Here is a 17,574-nt window from a genome sequence, read left to right as displayed (position 1 = left end):
ATTTGGACTATATCTAACGGACCAAACCAAAGAGGGCTGAACAACTCTTGGTAGCTCAGCTTTCAGAATGTTTTTTAAATTTGTATGTCCAGAATTTTGTGAGACTAAACACTTATTTCCTCATCTGAAAATGAGTCTTCAAACCCAAAAATTTCTCTATAAATAGAGGGGAGAGGACAGATCAGGAAAAAAATTGCTCTGCTTCCAACACAAAACACTCTGCCAAAGCTTTGTTGGAACACTCCTCAACCGGAGGACACTCTCTCAGAGTTGAGACAACTAAAATAAGAAAACCCATTGTTTTATTTGACATTAAACACGCAGTCTTGGAGGTGGAAGCCAAACCAAGACACAGAGGATGGTCGTTCTCAAAAAAAAAAAAAAAAAAAGACACAGAGGATGGCTCATATGTACAGCTTGTTCACTCACGTGAGTTAATGTGAGCATGTGGGGAGAGTATTTATTTTACCCAATACAAAAACTAATAATTGGATTTTTATGCAAAGAACAAGGGGTTTGAATCAAAGTAGGAATGATTGACTTCATACTAATTGGATTTCTAGAAATTGATTTAACTATTCCATAGCCAGTGATCTCAAAAGTAGACAAAGAGGTCAATGCAGGCCATCAAAATTCAGGACTTCCATTGAAAAACCAATTCTAGAATCTCTGGAAGCTAAATGAACTAATCAGAAAATGTCAAATACCAGAAGCCAGGATCTTCCTTGGCTCACAGAATATATGATCATAGACTACAAAAGGAATACTTCCATTCCAGCAGCATAACTTAAAGACACCATTGTCACTAGAATCCCTAATGAGTTTCATATTCATGGCCGCCACATCCTATGTATGACTTACAAAATGCTGACTCGCAAGTTTAGTGTTGTTATTATCAAAAGACTTGCTAGCCCCAGCCGGATCCATCAACCAAATTTCACACACACAAATCATTGACAGGGAATCCTGATTCTTGACACTGCAGCAGACTAATGCAACAGCAAGCTTCAGTCATCAATAATGTACAGATACTTTCCATTTAGTACAATATCCATCTATATCAAATCTAAGCTTGTGTGGTTATATGCAATTGGCATTTTTAATGAATCTAGTAATAATCCAATGATGATCCTTAATCTAACACAAGACTTCCTAGATATACTGGTAAAATGTCATCCCATTCTGCTATTTCATTTAACTTTTGCTATGGCATGCTTATGCCTGATGGTCCACAAATAAGTATAGTGCATTGTCTTGTGGACTAAACTTATTCAAGTAATAAATATAAAGCTTTGACTAGGTACAATTCATCTGGTACCTGTGTGGACAATTCCCTGGTGTAAGCCAAACAAAACGGGTCAATTGCACACAACTAGTTGCACAACCTTGAATAGAGTAGTTCAAGATGTGACCAGAGGAAGTGAACACAATACTATGTGGTTGCCACTTGCCACTTATGTAGATTTAAAAGGAAAATAAAATATCTTCTCACAACCAAAATGGCATGAAAAGATCAGTGCAAGTTATGCATCATCTAATACATAAAGCTTTTGCTCCATTTTATTGAACACCTGCCCTTTTTACCTTACATATTATTGCATATCTAGACATTAATTTATTTTTTTGGATAAAAAAGGAGTAGATATTAAATTAGCTACTTTAAGTATCAGCAACTAAAGGTCTAGAGCGAATAAGGACTAAAATGCATGCCTGCTTTACCATAATTATCACATCAAATTGCTCCCTGCCACAGGGAAGAAAAGGAGGGGTGGGGCTTTGCCATAACCCACCTCCATAAAGTATTCCCTGAGCCAAGGCCCAACACTCCACTCTCAATCTTGACAAGTAGTCGAGTACCACGAAGACTGAAAGAGTCATACTCACAACAAGGCTAAGGATGGTAAGAATGATATGTCAACATCTGTAAAACTGTTTTCCATAAAACATACAGGCCAGACAAGGAGTCACAAAGTCTCACTGGGCACTCAAATTTCAGCAACAAGTTGATTATCATATCCATCCTAATTCTCCAGCTTTTCTAACTGACTCCAAGCAGAGTTTTCCTTCTCACCTCTTTCTTGCTAAAACCTGAATCTAGTACCCACCCTAATCACAGTAGGTATGATATTTTTTTATTTACTAGACAATTTTCAAAAAGGGATGTGCAAAAACCTTAATGTGCTAGACTATGAAAAATGAATTTAAAAAAAAAAAATACAGAAGAACCAAAAAGGAAGACATAAGAACAGAAAAATAAAGCAATCAACAAAATGACAAGAGCAATGCATATAACATTAGAGCTTTCACACGTATCTGTTACATATAGACCTCCATGCCAATAAACTTGGAAGCCTGACACAGGGGACAAAAACTAAGCTTACTTTCACATTCTTTACATAGGCAGAGATGCTTACAAGGCAACAAAAGCATGCAAACTTCATTGACTCTACAAGCCTTACAAGTCATAATCTCTTTCATGTCATTGTTCTCCTTGCATAACAGGTGAAAATCAATGGAACGGCCATTGCAGCAAGAAGCCGTATCATCTACTTCACTATCACCACATCCCTCTTTACTGTCTCTACTTTGAGCATACACTTGCTGAAGATTAACTTTAAGAGCTGAGATCATGTTTTCATTGTATCTAGCTCGCTGTTGCCAAGCACCTGCTTCAACAGTTAACTGTTCCATTCGCTCTTCAAGTTCCTCATTCTTCCTGTTAATGCTCTCCATCTCAGCCTCTTTCTCACGGAGTTTCTGAAGGACCTTTTCTTCTACAAAAGAGAGAGTTTGAAGTTGGGTGGCCTGTACCTTTTCTAAAATATTTTGCTGCAACCGGTCACCCTATTAATTTATTTTCAAAAAAAAAAAATTCAGTTAGAAACACTTCACAAAAAATAAGCAATAAACTTACAAAATGCTTATTTTCTAGTAAGTGATGCTAAATAGAAAGCAATTCTAGTGCAGTAAACTCCCTCCACCCAGGTGGGAGTGAACAAAAGCATAAACAGTTTTTAACTTTCCCATCTAGTTTGATTTGATTTTAATCTTCTAGTTATTACTTCATACTTGGTGAATAAAAGCAGCCAAGAAAATAGCACACACAAGAAGTACAAAGCAAAGGGTGCTCATTGGAAGTCAACCAGAAATGGAAAAACTAAAAAAGAATCTGAGAAGATTCTAGGTAAAAACAAAAGCATTGAAAATTTAGATATGTTGACTAAAAAAGGAAGGTGCCAAAGTCCATTAAACAACCACATGCGACGCACTGTTAAAGACCATATGTATAACGGATCTCATCAGCCTACCAAACTGCCCCCCCCCCCAAAAAAACAAAAAAAGAAGGAAAAAGGAAAAAAGACATACAACATTCTAGACACCATAAAGAGGAACAAATAAATCAACCAACTAGCACATCTCTCATACATTAAACTAAACAAATTTCTAGAAAGCTATTTAGGGGGAAGTAACACCCTGTTACCCTCTTAATTGGACAACACCACCTCCAACGACAAACCCGATAAACATAGCAGGAAACATCCAAACAGCACTCTTCCATCACAAGACATCACCTACACTACCAGCCCCTTAACCTTGAAAAGAAACAAACATATTTCCAACTCCTAATAATTCCAGTGCAACTCTCTATGTCATACCACATATCCTCCAGCAAGAATTAAATTCCCAGCAACAAAAGATAACCTAAAAGATCCTCCTTAAGAGGAACAAATAGGAATTATATTTCAGAAATAGCAATTTTAAGTTATTCGTATTTAGTCCATTTGAAGGGGGTTGTGATCCAAAAGTAACTAAATGCTAATGCCATGATCATTCACTTCAAAAACAATCAAAGAATCAACAACCTCATTTCTAAGCCTAGGAAACAAACTACGAACTTGGCAACTTCCATGGGGAATGCAAACATTTCATATGCTATGGATATCCTTTTCCTTACTATTTGAGTTGAAATATGTTTTATCAATATCACTAACCCAAGTTAACACAAATAGCAACCGCAACACATTTATATCCATAATTTATAAATGCCATAGAAATTGGTTTAATCAATGTTTATGCAATCATGACCAATGCATGAACATACATAATTATAAACACAAACAATACCCCGCAACAACAACAACAACAACAAGCACATGCATTCTTTTCCGCAATGCTATTCAATCCAAAGTCATAAGTCTCTATTATCTCCAAATTGACAACAACCGAAGCCTTAGTCCCAAAATTTTGGGGTTGGCCTTAGTCCCAAAATTTTGGGGTTGGCTATGGATTCTCAACAAATTACTTAGGGTCGGCTATATGTATTCTTTTCCACCATTCTACTCTATCTCCTTCATTGATGTCATTTTTTTTATTACTTCTACTAATGTGATTCTACTCTATCTCCTTAATTGACATGTTCCAAAACATTTCCCACACCGCTCATCAAATATGCTACATCAACAACTTAAAACTTTCCCAATAAAAACAATGAATCCAATTTATATCATCAACACAAAAGTAGAAACTAATACACAATTAACCAAAACTCAAAATAACCAGCAAGAATGATAATTGATAAGTCTTTGAACAAAACAAAAGACCTGGACTTTGAGGAATCTATCAATCTCAGCGTCATGCCGCTGCAGCTCGCGGTCAATATCGTCCCCAATGAGTGACAGCAAGGCGGAGTCTCCGGTGGAAGCCATTCGGGTATTATTGTCAAGAGACAAGCCCAAACCCGTGGACACCGATCGCGGTTGAAAGAAATCAACAGACGACATCTGAGAATTGTTCTCCAAGAAATCCTGCTCCTTCAACCTCTTCTTCCTGGGCTCCACCCCATAATTCCATTGCAACTCGGCCCCGCCGTCACTGCCGTCGTTCGCAGCGACCGGACCAGGAGCCAACCCTACCACATGGACTACACAAAAACAACAACAAAATTTTGAATTTTAGGGTTTATATTTTTAAGGCTTTGTTTGGCAACTCAGGAAATGGAAAAATTCCAGCTCAAAATTTACTCATCAAAGAAGGCAAAAAAAAAAAAAAACCCTAACTAAGCTTGGAAATAGAAAGTCTCAGCTCAAATTAATCATTTCCCGGAAATTCAATCAACAAGTATTTGCTTCCCAAAGAACAATTTATGAGCAACCAAACAGAGCATAAACAAATGCATTTTTTATATAATTTATTTACAGAAGCTAAAAGAGAAGAAGAGAGTAATTACACGAAGGAATATAAGGGGGGTGTTGAGATTGATCTTGAAGATGAGTAGTGGGGTTGTAATAGGACACTGGCTGTGATATCTGACCGTCGATTGTGTACAAGTTCCTGAAATTCAAAAATCAAAGCGAATGATTAATAAAAAATTAAAAAAAAAAAAAAAAAGAACATATATAGAGAGAGAGAAAATAAAATGGTTTTATGTTATGAGTTTTGAAGAGGAAATTAATTACCTGAAGGATTTGGATTGTTGTTGATGGTGTTGTTGATGTTGTTGTTGGGGTTGGTAGTGTGGTTGAAACTGGTGTTGAGGAAAAGAAGCCATTTTGAAAGAAAGAGAGAGAAATGAGAAAAAAGGTCTGAACGAAATATAGAAAGAGAGAAAGAGGGGCTGGCGAGGTAGCCGATGGGGGAAGATTCTTCCTATTTTGCTATTTGGTCCTCTGTGTTTTTGGAATTTGTGGTGAATAGGGGCTTTTTCGTTGATGGGCTCGTATTTTTTGTTTTGGGGTAGGTGTGGACTGGAAATGTGTGAATTTTGGGCCGGCTTGGTTGGACCCAGGCCGAGCCTGGCTTGCTAGTTGCTATTGTTTACTGCTTGCGCCTTGCTGGCTGTGAGTGAGTGTGCAAAAGCCCAGAGCATTTGCATCCCTTTTTAAAAATATTTAGTCCAATTCGGTCTATTTCGGTTCATTTCGGTTTATTTTGGTCTAATTAAGCCTTAAATTAATTCTTTTTGTAAGTTGTCTTCTCAATTTTTAGCTCAAAAATTCATTTTTATCTTAATTTTTGGGTTAAAAAGTAAGAAATTTTATTCTATTTGGGCCAAACATTTCTTTTTTTTTTGGAGAAACTATTTAGTTTTGGACTATAAAATACAAACAAAATAGATATTTAAAATTAATAAATTATAAATTTGTCATACTTAGCTTTTAAATAAAGTGAGTTTTGGGCTAAATGTTTCCCCCTCGTGAGCTCACGAGGATGCAAGTTGGGGCATGAAAATGGCTAGATGTTGTGCTTCACGGAATCACGGGGTCCATTTGAAAATAAAAAGAGCCTGGAATAAAAAAAACTTGATCTGGATCTGCCATGGTTTGATTCGTGTGCTTAGATCGGGGTATTAGTCATATAATAATAACAGAGACTCAACAAGTTTGTAATGTTCATAGAAATACAACAGCCGTGATGGCCTATTTGCATTAAGAATCACATAAAAGTTTCGCAGCAACAGTAATTAAAGCACTAAACAGGTGGTGATGTATATTAAATTACTGATTGTCTTAATAATTTAATCATTTAACCACATAATTTTAACAACGTACATATTGCAAAGAAAAATTGAAGAACATATAAAATAAGAATTTTATAATTGTGTACTTTTTTGCTAGTAAAACTCACAAATAAGCAGTTTCTTTATAGTGTTCTACACTGTCTTATTCCGCTTCTCTTTGAATAAAATTTTGATGAGATTGTAGTATTTGTCACAAGAACAAAACATAATATCAACTAATTAATTGTTGACAATAACAGTAGTGTTCGATTTATAGTCACGTATCCATTGTTACACTCACACTAGTTGGCAAAAACAATCAATTTCCGTGTGATTTCCTGATTTCCTGTCCCCAAGTACCTCTCATGTTTACACTCACATTCACACTTTGAGTACTACTAGGAAAATAGAAACCATCCTCTTTGTTTTTGTTTAGCTAATCCAGACACTAGAGGATTTTACCAATGACATTTTCAGTTCTAAAGGCACTTCTTGTCCTCTATATGTAACCACTGATGCTCAGATTGTCCACACTATTGAAGCTCAAGGTATTCCAGGTGAAGCAAGCTCTGGTTCAACAGAGGTTATGAAGTCAACATGCACCGTTTTGTTAAAATAGGAATTGATTCATAAACAAAACGCATCGTTTCACTAATACCCCAAGTGATGCGCACCGTTTTGATTAAGTACTAGATATATTACTACAGGACCCTAAACGATGTCGTTTGGCAAAGCTTCAGTTGTTCGTTGAAGATGGCCGGAAAACAGTTATGCATAGCTGTAATCCCTGAAATCTCGGGGCTAGATCTGCAAAGTTTGGATCTTAATCTATTCAATTATAGTGATGATTTGTACACTATAAATAGGAAATTATTACTCAAATGTAATTAAGCAAGAATCATAGTTTTTCATTAATAAGATTTTTCTCTCAAGCTTTCTCTCTCTCTCATTCTCATTTTCCCTACAATTCTCACTGATTTTCTTAGTTCACAATCTTGCTTCATTACAAGTTCTCAGTATAAAGAATTTCTTCCTGGTATCAGAGCTTGTTATTACTAATCACAATTCAACAATGGTAGCCACAAGCACAACAATGGCTTCCTCTTCAACATCATCATCTTCTTCAAGTTCCTCAGTGAATGTGCTCAATCAACCACTTCTTCTCTCGAATATGGCCAACATGATGACCATAAAGTTGGATAATATGAAGTACATAGTATGGAAGCATCAAATAACAATGGTGTTAGAAACCTATTCCTTGTTTGAGTTGATTGAAGAACCTCAATTGATTCCTAATAAATATCTCAAAGATCTTTCTGGTGCATACACTAATATTGTGAATCTTGATTTCTTGATTTGGAAATCAAAAGAGAAGGCTTTACTTACCTTCTTGAGCTCTACGTTTTCTCCTTCCATTTTAGCACTTACTGTAGGGTGCTCATTAGCATTGGAAGTTTGGAAGGTCTTGGAGAACAGATTCTTATCCATTTCTAAGTCACATGTCATGAACCTTAGAGGTGAGCTTCATAATCTCAAGAAGGGAGCTGATTCTGTAGATCTATATATGCTTAAAATCAAAGTGGCCAGAGATAAATTGCTACCTGTTGGAGTAATTGTAGATGATGAAGAACTACTCCACATTGCTCTCAAGGGACTCCCCAAGGAGTACAATGCATTTAGATCTGCTATAACGACTAGAAGTACTCACTTGAGTTTTGATGAACTCTTAACCATGCTCAATGCAGAAGAGGAGTCTCTAAATGAAGGATCTGAGATTAAAGACCCTATCTTTGCTATGTCAACAGTAGCTAATTCAAAGCCTAATAACAATGGCTTTAATCAATCTTACAACAGAGGAAGGGGCAGAGGTAACTATAATAATAGAGGTGGCAGAGGTGTAATGAATATAATGGGCAATCCTCTCAATTTACTCACTTCAATATTTCAACAAGTTTAGTCTAATTCCAGTGGAGTTAGGTCAGAGAGACCAACATGTCAAATTTGTGGAAAGGTTGGTCATTTGGCACTTGATTGCTATCATAGGATGGATTATGCTTATCAAGGAAAGCATCCTCCTACCAAACTTGCAGCTATGGCCACTGCATCAAATGCTTGTCTCACTCAAGATCAGCCTTGGCTTGCTAATAGTGCTACTACAGACCATGTTACATCCAATCTCAATCACCTCAGTTTTCCTAAACCTTACCATGGTCAAGATCATCTCACTATAGACAACGGTCAAAATCTTCCTATCACTCACTTAGGTAATGTTTCTATTTCCCTTCCTCACTCTACACTTCATCTCAATAATGTTCTTAAAGTACCTTCTATAGCAACAAATCTTGCCTCAATTCATAAAATTTTCCATGACAATAAGTATTGGTGTTATTTTGATGAAAATATTATTTCCATCCAGGCTTTGGCCCCGGGGAAAATCTTTTACCAAGGCAAGAGTGAAGATGGAGTTTACCTCATCTATCCTTAAAAGGCTTCTCAACTATCTTTGTCATCTAAAGTTTGTAACAGTGTTACTAGTATTTCTAGTTTTAATAAAAATCTTTAGCATATGAGGCTTGGTCATCCATCTTATCAAGCTCTCTCAAACATTTGTTTCCTAATGTCAAAGTTGGTTTGAATAAGTGTACTCCTGTTGATAATTCTTGTACACACTGTTTGTATGGAAAAATGCACAATTTACCTTTTCCTAAATCTCAATTTACTACCTCAACTCCCTTCGAGCTTATACATTCTGATTTGTGGGGTCTTGCTCCTATCAATTCCATTAATGGCTTTAAATACTATGTTTTGTTCATAGACCACTTTACCAAGTTTACTTGGATTTATTTGCTTAAATCTAAATTTGAAGTCTTAGCTAAGTTTGTTTAATTCAAAGCCACGATTGAAAATCAGTTTTTTGCTAAAATTAAGACCTTAAGGTCAGATGGTGAGGGTGAGTACACCTCCTCTAAGTTCAAAATTTACCTATTGTAGCAAGGTATTGTTCACCAAGTTTCTTGTCCATACACTCCTCAACAGAATGGTCTTGTTGAAAGAAAACACAAACACCTCATTGAAACCACCATTACTCTTCTGTCACAAGCCACAATGCCTTCCTTTTACTGGTCTTATGCTGTTCTAACTGCTGTCACATTAATAAATCTGCTCCCTACATCAGTTCTTGATTTCAACTCTCATTGGTCTAGGCTATACTCTTCCCCTCCTAACATTTCTCAACTAAAAGTGTTTGGTTATGCCTGCTACCCTAACCTTAGGTCTTATACTCCTCATAAAATTGCACCAAGAACCAAAGAATACATCTTTCTTGGCAATCATGTTGGCACAAAAGGATATCTGTATCCAGATTTTGAAACCAAACACTTGCGTACTTCTAGACATGTCCTTTTTTATGAGTCAAAATTTCCGTTCTCTTACATCACTCCACCAAGGTCTACACCTACATCTTTTTCTTTACCTTATGATCTCACATGGTTTTCCAGTCAATAATTTCTGCATTCTACAAACCAACCCTCATTGCTAGGCCCATATTTTGTCTCTCACCCTCACTCCACTAGTGTCTCTAATCCTACCATAACTCACTTTGAACCTACTGCCTTAGTCCCATAGTCCACTACTGTTCCATCTATTTCTCCACCTATATCTCCTCCTTCTTCTTTATCTCCCTCAGTCCCTTCAATACATGTTCTTCCATCTGATCCTTTACCTAAATTACCACCTTCACAATCCTTGTCTACATCTATACACACCAACCAACACCCTATGCAAACCAAATCCAAGGGTGGTATTTCTAAGCCAAAATCCAAACTGTGATACAAAGCTATTATGGATTACACATTTACTGAACCCCCATCCTATAAAATTGCTTCTCAATACCCCAAATGGTGTGAGGCCATGGATGCTGAGTTTCAAGCCTTGCAAAGGTAGCAAACATAGTCCTTGGTTCCTGCACCACCTAATGTCAATCTAGTTGGCCGCAAGTGGGTGTTCAAACTGAAGCTCAACAGTGATGGCTCTATCTCAAGGTACAAGGCTAGATTGGTGGCTAAGGGATTTCATCAACAAGCAGGTATAGATTATCATGAAACCTTCAGTCTAGTTATTAAGCCTGCCACTGTGAGGCTTGTTTTGGCTATTGCAGTGAGCTACAATTGGAGTTTAAGACAGCTTGATGTGTCCAATGCATTCTTACATTTGGTTCTTAAAGAAGATTTCTATATGCAACAGTCTCTTGGATATGTGGACTGTTCACCCCTCATATGTGTGCAAGATTCATAAATCCTTATATGGTCTCAAACAGGCTCCTAAAGCCTGGTTTAAGAGGTTCACTTTCCACCTCCTTCATTTGGGTTTCATTGCTTCAATGGCTGACAGTTCTCTTTTCATTTTTCAGTCCTTAGGCACCATCATCTACCTACTGTTGTATGTTGATGATATTATTGTTATAGGCAACAACTCTTCTCAGATTGCTCATCTCATTACTGCTCTAAGTCAGGTTTTTGAGCTTAAGGACTTGGGGCCATTAAGCTATTTCTTGGGCATTCAAATCTCCCACACTAAGTATGGGATTACTCTCAGTCAAACAAAATATGCTTCTGATGTCTTGCATAGATTCCATATGGAAAATTCTAACCAACCATGGCTCCTTGCTGCCCATCCTCTCGTTTGTGCCTCATTCTGGAGTTGCTTTGTCTAATCCTACTGAGTATAGGAGCATAGTTGGTGCTCTTCAGTGCCTCACTTTCATAAGGCCTAATCTAGCCTTTAATGTTCATCAACTTTGCCAGTTCATGAGCAAGCCTACTTCTGTTCACTTGGAGGCCGCTAAGCATGTTCTCAGATATATTAAGGGCACCTTACATCATGGCAGTAGCTTCTCCCCAAGGCCCTTGACCCTCATTGCCTTTTCTAATGCAGATTGGGCTGGGGACCCTACTGACAGGCGCTCCACCACTGGTTTATTGGTTTTCCTTGGTTCTAGTCCCATCTCTTGGTCGGCTAAGAAGCAAAACACTGTATCACGGTCATCTACAGAAGCTGAATATAGGGCCTTGGCTACCTTTGTTGTAGAACTTTCCTGGCTTCAAATTTTGTTCAAGGAGCTCAAAAATTTCCTATCTCATGTTCCTATTATTTGGTGTGATAACGTTTCCACATTCGTTCTTTCCACCAATCCTGTATTTTATTCTCGAACTAAGCATTTGGAAGTTGATTATCACTATATTTGTGAGAAAGGATCTTCGTAAGGATCTTAGTGTTGGTTTTGTGTCATGCAAGGACAATTTGGCTGATGTGTTTACTCAACCCTTGCCTACTCCTCAATTTCTTTTCTTTCATCACAAATTCCTGGTGGATTCTTCCCCTTGTCATTTGAGGGGGGATGTTGAAGCTCAAGGTATTCCAAGTGAAGCTAACTCTAGTTCAATAGAGGTGATGAAGTCAACACGCACCATTTTGTTAAAATAGGAATTGATTAATAAACAAAATGCATCGTTTCACTAACACCCCAAGTGATGCGCACCGTTTTGATTAAGTACTAGATATATTACTACAAGACCCTAAACGATGTTGTCTGGCAGTGCTTCAGTTGTCCGTTGAAGATGGCGGGAAAAAAAATTATGCATAGCTGTAATCCCTGAAATCTTGGGGCTAGATCCGCAAAGTTTGGATCTTAATCTATTCAGTTATAGTGATGATCTGTACACTATAAACAGGAAATTATTATTCAAATGTAATTAAGCAAGAATCATAGTTTTTCATTAATAAGATCTCTCTCTCTCTCATTTTCCCTACAGTTCTCACTGATTTTCTTAGTTCACAATCTTGCTTTATTACAAGTTCTCAGTATAAAGAATTTCTTCACACACACTAGCTTTTAGCTTATGACTAAAGCTCTTGAATGGCCATGGACCATGTCTCTCAACAATGAGCTTAGCAGGGAAGAAGAGCAAGGTCTTTATTTGGGAAATCAATGCATTATTACCATACCCACAATTGTTTTTGAGCCAAAGGTCCTGTTCACCCTTACACTAGAGGCTGTTCTGGGCGCTTTAACCATTCAGCCATGGATGCAAAAAGACTCAGCGAGTGAACTAGGTTTTGGTATTCCTTCTCGAGCTTCTATTTCTTCCGTTAAGGGAGATTCGAGAAAATATGGAATATAGGTAAGCACTAAATAAGATCTTTGATTCTTTCTACATCCTTTGGGTAGTCACCTCAAGATCCCAACTCCTCAGTGCGGTCAGTATAATCTTCATAGATCGGATGATCAGCTACGTCTTGGTGAACAAGAATGAAAGCAGCGCCGAGAGAACCCTTCAAGATCCCAATTTCACAATCACCGTATAATGATCACAGAAAGTTCGAGAGCCTCTGCAACTCCTGTAGCCGGTCGATCATCTTGCTTTCCCTCTCCCGCTCTGAAAGCCTAAAATAGCTCTCAGAACTAAGCACCTTTCCAATGCCTAATGCCGCTCCAGCTGATGCAATAGTTGCAGCTCCAGTCCCCATTTGATTTTGCATCTTGTTGACTATGACAACAGTCGCGACTATAGAATCACCAACTACAGGAGATAGATCTAATGCTTAGTTTCTTCTAAGATTCTGAGTCAAACTAATAAACCCATTTAATGTTTGTTCAAATTTGCATCCAATTTGTTGACTGTTAATGGGATTGTTATTTGAGTTGTTTTTAACTTTGAATTTAGTTGGGCATGCAATAAAGTCTCGTGGATCTGATCTAGTAGTGTTTGTTGTAATAATATTACAAACAATGATTCAATAAAGTGGACCCTCAAGTAGTTATAGATTACCCCTTTTTTGGAGGTTTATTCACATGACTTATTGTTGTAAAATAGTGGAAGCTCAAATTACCAAGATTGATTGTGAAAATATTTTAGGTTTGAGAAAGATCTCCAAAATAATCAATAGGAACAAAGAAAATTAATTCAAATAAAATAGACATAAAACATTAAGATTTACGTGGTTCGACAATAGCCTACATCCACGGGTGACGACAAACAAATTTCACTATAACAAATTTGGGATAATACAAATTTGTGTAGAGGCACTCTCACAAACCCAAATCCCAAATACAACCAAATAACTTTCTCTCACAAATACAAAACCAAAGAACCAAATACGAACCAAAGAACAAAAGGTTCACAAATAGCAAATATGAATACCAAATACCAATTGCACACAAACTAAAAAGAGAGCTACAAAGCAAATCCAAAAGTTGCAACGCACTAAGAGAGAGCAAATCACCAAACTGCAGAACCAAAACCAAGCGGTAACAAACCTCTCTCACTATTCCAAATTGCAACCCACAAATATCAAAGAACCAAACCAAGAGAGAGCCTCTTTTTCTCACTCACTCTCATCTCTTTTTTTCTAATTTTCTGTAGCAGCACTATGCTTATATAGGAGACTTGAGTTGGGTAGTGTATCCAAAACCAAGAAGGACTAGATTTCTTTTTCACACACAAAAGGAGAATCACTCCTATTCCAAATAGAACTCAAAATTAAGTGTTAGACAAGACTTCTAATAAAACTTGATAACTTCAAACGACAGTAACTCAAAAGGAATGAAATTCCTTTATTATCCAAATCCAACAAGGAGTCAAACTCCTAATTCAAGCCATATTCTACACTTATGTTATGCTACAATATTTTTACAACTACTAACATAATCTATTGTGATTTGGGGTAAACCGCATACAACTTCAATTGTGCACCAATCATCACATGTCAGCAGTTGTGAAAAATATTGTGTTTCTAGACTTATTGTTTATTGACGTGTACAAATAAAAGGGATGAAGCAGGGTTAATGTGAAAAGGTTGATAAAGTTTGGTCAATGAAAAATGACTTCTAATTTTTCTTGTGTTGATGCCTCTCTGGAATTCTTGAATTCATGAATCTCAGACCACTGTCCATTAATTCCTCTTTCTTATGCCAAAAAATCTTTCAGGACCTAGGCTGTTCAAATTCTTTAACTATTGAGCAGGTTATGCTGCCTGCCTGTTCCCCTCTTCTTCAAAGTGTATGCTAGCAACATATTGAGGTTGTCGCAATGTACTGGCTTAAAAAAGCTTGCACTTTTGAAAGTTGAGCTTAAGAAGTTTAATAAGAATCATTATAATGGTGTTGTTGATAGTTAAAATAGCTAAAGAATAATCTGGACCAAGCTAAAAATTTGCTTTATGGACCCTAGAGGTTGCAGGATATGTTCAAGCAGAAAAACAGTGGCTTATGAGTATACAACCATTAGAAAACCAGAGAAGGAAGCATAGCCAAGAATTCAATGGCTTAGAGCAGGTTATACGAATTCAGCTTATATTCATTATAGGTATGTTTGGATATCACTTATTTTGTTGAAAACTAAAAACTTATTACTGAAAATAATAAAAAAATAATAATTTTTGAATTACTGTTCAATCTCCCAAATACTATTCATTTGTCTTAATTCTTGCATTGGTCAAAAAAAAAAAAAAAAAAAAAGGCAAAACGCTAAACGTGGACGCTAGATGTGAGATCCAAACGGGTTCTATATTCCAATAAGAATGAAAAGAGCTGAAAATACTATCAAATACCTTTATGATGAGTCTGGTTAAAAGCTTGAGGCTAGTCATTTCTATTAAGTCTTATTGGGACTAATGCAATTCAACAAGACACAAATTTGATGAATAAATTAAATCAATTTCTTCAGTAACAATTATTTTGCAAAACAAGTGTTGCTTAACTTGCTTTGGCAGAAAGCTGTACAGTGGATTAAATTAAGGATACTCTTTTCTATTTGCCTGTGAAAAAGCTCCAAGACCAGATGGCTACACCTATTATTTCTGTAAGAAAGCTTGGAGTATATTGTACGATTGTTGGCCAAGAAGTGAGGCAGTGATGTCTCTTTCTAGATAGGAAGTTACTTGGGGGTAAATAAATGTCACTATCATCACACTGATTCCAAAGGGACTAGTCCTTCTCTTTTTGGGACTTTTACCTTGTATATAGTGTTTTTGTTCATTTGCTTTTGTTTTTGTTATCATGGAGATATATAACAGCTTAACATAGGAATAGGCCCCAGGTAAAATACAACCTCGCTATTTGGGGTCTATTTCCATCTTTTTAATCCCTTTCTAGGTTTTGTTGGAGGGTGCTTTCCTTAAAACAGTAATAATAATAATAAAATAATAGGATGCCGATGAAGAGCAGGTTATGCCACTGCTGCCGACAACATCTTGGCAGAGAGGCAACACATTACAGAATTTTAATAATGTTCTATGTTAGAATTATAATTAAATGATTCATTTTTGTTTAAGTTTGTAAGAAAGTCAGTATTTTAATACAGTATCAAAACAGTCGGTTTAAGCTTATAGAACACGATAATTTAATTCTATATATGCTTACAGAAACAATGCTTGTTTGCCATGTGGTAGGTGCATCATGCACAGGTTGTAAAGTGGGCATAGCGTAACTCCACACATGGAAAGCATGAAAGGTGCTTAATGTGGAATTTTAGAAAAACTTGATTATGAAATTATTGCTGCATTAGCTGACTCTTTTTGTGCCATTGTTTGTCTGGACTCTGGAGTCCCCATTCACACTCAAGATTAATAATAGAAGACAGAACTGATCATTAATGACTTTTACAACTCATAAGATCATTTTGATTATTGACAAATTCATTTCCTTGCAAGTCAGCATGTGGACAAACTGTAGGCTGTTAGATGACCAATGGGCAAGGAAATATGACACTTTTTTATTCGCTTGGTGATCAAGTTATGCTTTTATTTCACCATATTTAACACCTATATGAATCAAGGAGTAAAAAGAGAGTAACTCCCAATGGGATACGGTTGAAAACTTGAAATGACATTTCATCTCTAATGATGGTGTTAGACTGTGAGGTAATGGATTCAATAGTTCCTGAAGTGTTTCTAGGTGAATGAGATCTTGGGTATGTTTAGCCAATATCTTGGAGCATTGTAAAACCTACCAGAAGAAAAATCTATATTAAAGGGCACCCGAATGGTACCGGCCTAAGTTTCTTTAATTCTTAAGTTTGAATTTCACTCAATTTAGGTGAAAAGTTAAAAGAAATAGAAAAAGTAGGTTTATCTCTCAAGCCTTAGTAACAAGAATCATGCTACCTTTATATATATATAGCCTGAGTGACTGTTGACTTCATAAATATCTCATTCTACAATTGGAATGTAGTTAGTATACTGATTATAAATGTTGTAAGATCATCATGATACATAACCGTTAGGAACGGACATGAATTAATGACATATTAAATGTATTCTGGCAGTTATGCATCCAAATGGATGGGCCTGAGTGTAGATGTTTATGAACATGATACTAACTAATTGTCCATAACAATTGTTAATTAAAGATACTATATTGCAAACATTATGAAGGAACACTAAATGTTTATAAGATACAATCAAAACATACAATTGGTCTATAAAATACCAAACGAAAGAGACAAATTTGATCATGACTGAATTGAAAATATTCTTTCAACTCATTCCATAGTTGTTCAAAAAGACCAGAGACCATCAACATGTATTTTAGATTATATGATTAAAATATAATTGGATTTTTATTAAAATGTTCACATAATGAGGAAGTTCTTCCAAACTTGTTTGAAGGAAAAGCTGATCCATGACTGGAAAGGAAGGGAACCAATCACACATTTTAGACTATATTTGATTGCACGGAAAGGGGAAGAGAAATGACGTCTATTTTCTTTGTTCAATTTCAATGAAAAATAGGACAGGAGAAAATTTGAAGAGAGTTTTTATGGTACCAACCATTTTTCCACTCCCAGATTCCATAGGTCAAGGTGGTTCACTATTTTAGGGAAGCAAACTACTGTGCTGATGCACTAGCTAGATTAGGAATCCACTAGGATTCAGATTTGCTTTTTTATAACTCCCTCTCCCTTTGCTTTTGAATTTTTATCTTTCAAATCTCTATGGTCCTGGTCATGTTAGGCTGTGTACTGACAATGATGTAGCTATTTCTGTTTCTTAGTTTGTTGAATGAAGTTTTGACTTCGGTT

The 17,574-nt window shown here is 36.4% G+C and overlaps 1 protein-coding gene across 1 annotated transcript; it reads right to left on the bottom strand.

Moving 5' to 3' along the window:
* Positions 1–2,262: 2,262 nt before the first annotated feature.
* Positions 2,263–5,632, bottom strand: LOC115974164 (probable BOI-related E3 ubiquitin-protein ligase 2). Its single transcript, XM_031094393.1, has 4 exons — positions 5,457–5,632; positions 5,228–5,331; positions 4,602–4,921; positions 2,263–2,844 (listed from the first exon to the last, which is right to left on the bottom strand). Exons 1-4 carry the CDS (start codon positions 5,546–5,548, stop codon positions 2,317–2,319), a joined length of 1,044 nt encoding a protein of 347 aa, XP_030950253.1. The 5' UTR covers positions 5,549–5,632; the 3' UTR covers positions 2,263–2,316.
* Positions 5,633–17,574: the final 11,942 nt, after the last annotated feature.

This window comes from Quercus lobata, chromosome 2 (assembly GCF_001633185.2).
Source record: "Quercus lobata isolate SW786 chromosome 2, ValleyOak3.0 Primary Assembly, whole genome shotgun sequence".
Classification (NCBI taxonomy): Eukaryota; Viridiplantae; Streptophyta; class Magnoliopsida; order Fagales; family Fagaceae; genus Quercus; species Quercus lobata.
This window is presented reverse-complemented; position numbering and strand designations above follow the sequence as displayed.

Coding starts and splice junctions, on each gene's coding strand:
- LOC115974164 (XM_031094393.1), bottom strand. CDS start 5,548: ATGGCTTCTTTTCCTCAACACCAGTTTCAACCACACTACCAACCCCAA. Junction 5,332..5,456: donor CAACAATCCAAATCCTTCAG/GTAATTAATTTC, acceptor TTTGAATTTCAG/GAACTTGTACACAATCGACG. Junction 2,845..4,601: donor ATAGATTCCTCAAAGTCCAG/GTCTTTTGTTTT, acceptor ATAAATTAATAG/GGTGACCGGTTGCAGCAAAA.